At 53.7% G+C, this 2,406-nt stretch overlaps 1 protein-coding gene across 1 annotated transcript; it reads right to left on the bottom strand.

Annotated features, from left to right (window-relative positions):
* Window positions 1-312: 312 nt before the first annotated feature.
* On the bottom strand, window positions 313-594 carry PG994_013191 (uncharacterized protein; the record flags this gene model as incomplete). The annotated part of the gene is made up of 1 exon (XM_066864600.1): window positions 313-594. The coding sequence occupies one exon, from the start codon at window positions 592-594 to the stop codon at window positions 313-315; it is 282 nt and encodes a 93-aa protein (XP_066709561.1).
* Between the last annotated feature and the right edge of the window lie 1,812 nt (window positions 595-2,406).

The following is a 2,406-nucleotide window of genomic DNA, read 5'->3' as shown; positions in this document are numbered from 1 at the left end:
TGTGGTGGCCTCCGTTTCTCTTGGAATACGGGGTTGCATATACCTGCAACTGCTACCGCGAAGCGCGCGTCCTCCCTAGCAACTACAAAAGGAACCAGAGTGTTCAATGTTAGTCGAATGATGGGCCATTCTCGTGCTCGCGATGAATACAAGTCAATCTATTGGATCGGATCACCAGGTCGCCTAAACAGAATTCCTGCGCTCTTCTCATGCCATGGCGTGCCCAGACAGATAGTCTTCCTAAGCGGAGATGCGCACGGGGATGTCGGGCGGTCGAACCGCAAGTGGCCTGCCACTTGTGGCGTCCGGGCTTTATGCTGGAAACACGGCATCGCGCTCTTCTGGTTGGTCTAGACCATTCTCGACTATCGAAATATCCGGAAGAAAGAAGAAGAGACCAGTTTCTGAAACTTCTAGCAGTCCAAGTTCCGAGATCCACGGTAACTGTTTCGCCCATTTGGGCAGTTTCGGAACTGGCCTAGTGATGGCAATGATCATTGCTGTCCATAACCACGAGCGACTCCGAAGGAAGTTGATTCTCCAATCGGCTACGATGCCTGGGGACATGCGGACAGGACGAGCAAACGGCGTCATGGTGAAGTGTCACGCACCGATGACACTTATAGCTCCCCAGTATCAAAGGATTCATAGGGTCACCCATCCACACCAAGCATACGCGAACGGTGACGGTGGCAGTGACTACCTGAACATATGAATGATTTGGGTGGTATCCTTGGTCTGATACCGCCCCCAGACCCGGAACCACAAATGGGCAACCGCCTGTACAGTGGAGGAGGCTTGGGGGGTTTGCGGGGCCCCATATATCGCCGTGTTAAGGCGCCAGAAAATTGGGTGTGCCTCGTAATGCAACAGCAGGGAGCAGGGCTATTTTGAGCATTGGGGCCGGTTGCCAGAGTGTGACTGGAAAAGACAAGGTAGCGTCCTCGACTTCATCCTATCTTCGGAATCTACAGTCGACTCCAATCAGGTACGGTCGGTTCGGCATAGCGTGGGGGCGTTTGGCTTCTGTTATCAGCGCCCTCGGGGACAAGGGTCTCAATTGGCTGTCCACCGAAACCGTCGGACACCACCCAAGACCACCCCTACTGACCACCCCCTCATTCCGCTCCTTCTTCCATGAACAGGCCAGGATCCGTCGGCCTGATACTGATACACAGCGCTTGGCCTGATAGCGCACCAATCCGCGACGCAAGAGATGATGGGGTGGAGTCGAGCCAGGGACGAGTCTCGGACGCTAAGGCCTGCCAAAATCCAAGCAACTGGTAATGCAGAGACAATCATCCATCCTGCCTGCCAAGCTTCATATTACTGTATAATTATCACTGCCTCTCAGGTATGCTTACGGTACAGGTGCTCGCCCATTCAGAATAGTTGCGCGGGATGGACATGGGCTATACCACTATGCACTTACCGGTAAAATCTTCCTCTCAGGAGACCACCGGTCTTGCTGATCCCTTCCGCCTCCAAGGCCGCAATCCTTCGCGGTTCCGGCAAAATAGCATTGATGACATCAGCTCCAGAAGCACCAATCGCAACAAATTTTACGCCATAAACTACAGGAACCTGTCGATTGCCCCAAACTATTAGCCCTGGGTTGGCTTGCACATGGTCCGGAGAGATCGTCCGATGTTTGTTCAATGAGCAGGAGCAAAGTCCAAATACGATTGCTCTCGGCTGTAAGTATGTACGGCATTCGAGCTACTTCGCAACCCTGACAGCGACGGAGTTAATTGTCGGACGTGGTGTTGTATTGAATAGACGAACTTCCTGGCCAGTCAGTCAGGCCATGGACGACCACCGCCGGAACAAGGGTCGGATGCTAGTCTGCGTTACGGCACCAAGCCGTTAGGAACAAGGACGGCAACTTCGGAGTGAGCAACTTTCGTCCTGGCACGCCGAGTCATCTCCACATGTTTCGACGGCTACCTCTGTTGGGCTTGCCTGTGTCTTTACCAAACAGCAAATCGGAGCTTGGCCCGTGAAGCAAGCAGTACCAGCGGCGCTACGAGTGTTTGCCAAACTAGGGGCGGCGATCAGAGACTGTGGGACATCGATGTCGATGTCGTGAGGGGAAGCTACATAAGGTAGTTATTGTGGCGTCGCTCTTGCAGCATACCCTATATTGCCTATTAGTATAGGAGCTCTCGTTGGTCTCATCGGCCGGGATGCTGCCATCGCCCGGACGTCGTGTAACCAACTCGACCGCCCAGGTTGCAATCGCCAGAGGTTCACGCTAAAGCACACTCGGCTGACGAGGGCGGGAAACTGGGTTGGAATCCAACAAAGTTGAACACGCAGATAAACATCCAAACGAGCGTTATGTTTTTCCCCCTTCCGCTTTCACACACACCCGCCCTCGATATCGCTTCCTTTCCCCGACCTGAA

The sequence above is a fragment of the Apiospora phragmitis genome (genome assembly GCF_038363925.1).
Source record: "Apiospora phragmitis strain CBS 135458 chromosome Unknown utg000011l:1.0-3236445.0:1.0-3240683.0, whole genome shotgun sequence".
NCBI lineage: Eukaryota > Fungi > Ascomycota > Sordariomycetes > Amphisphaeriales > Apiosporaceae > Apiospora > Apiospora phragmitis.
Note: the sequence above shows the minus strand (reverse complement) of the source record. Positions and strands in the feature narration are given on the sequence as shown.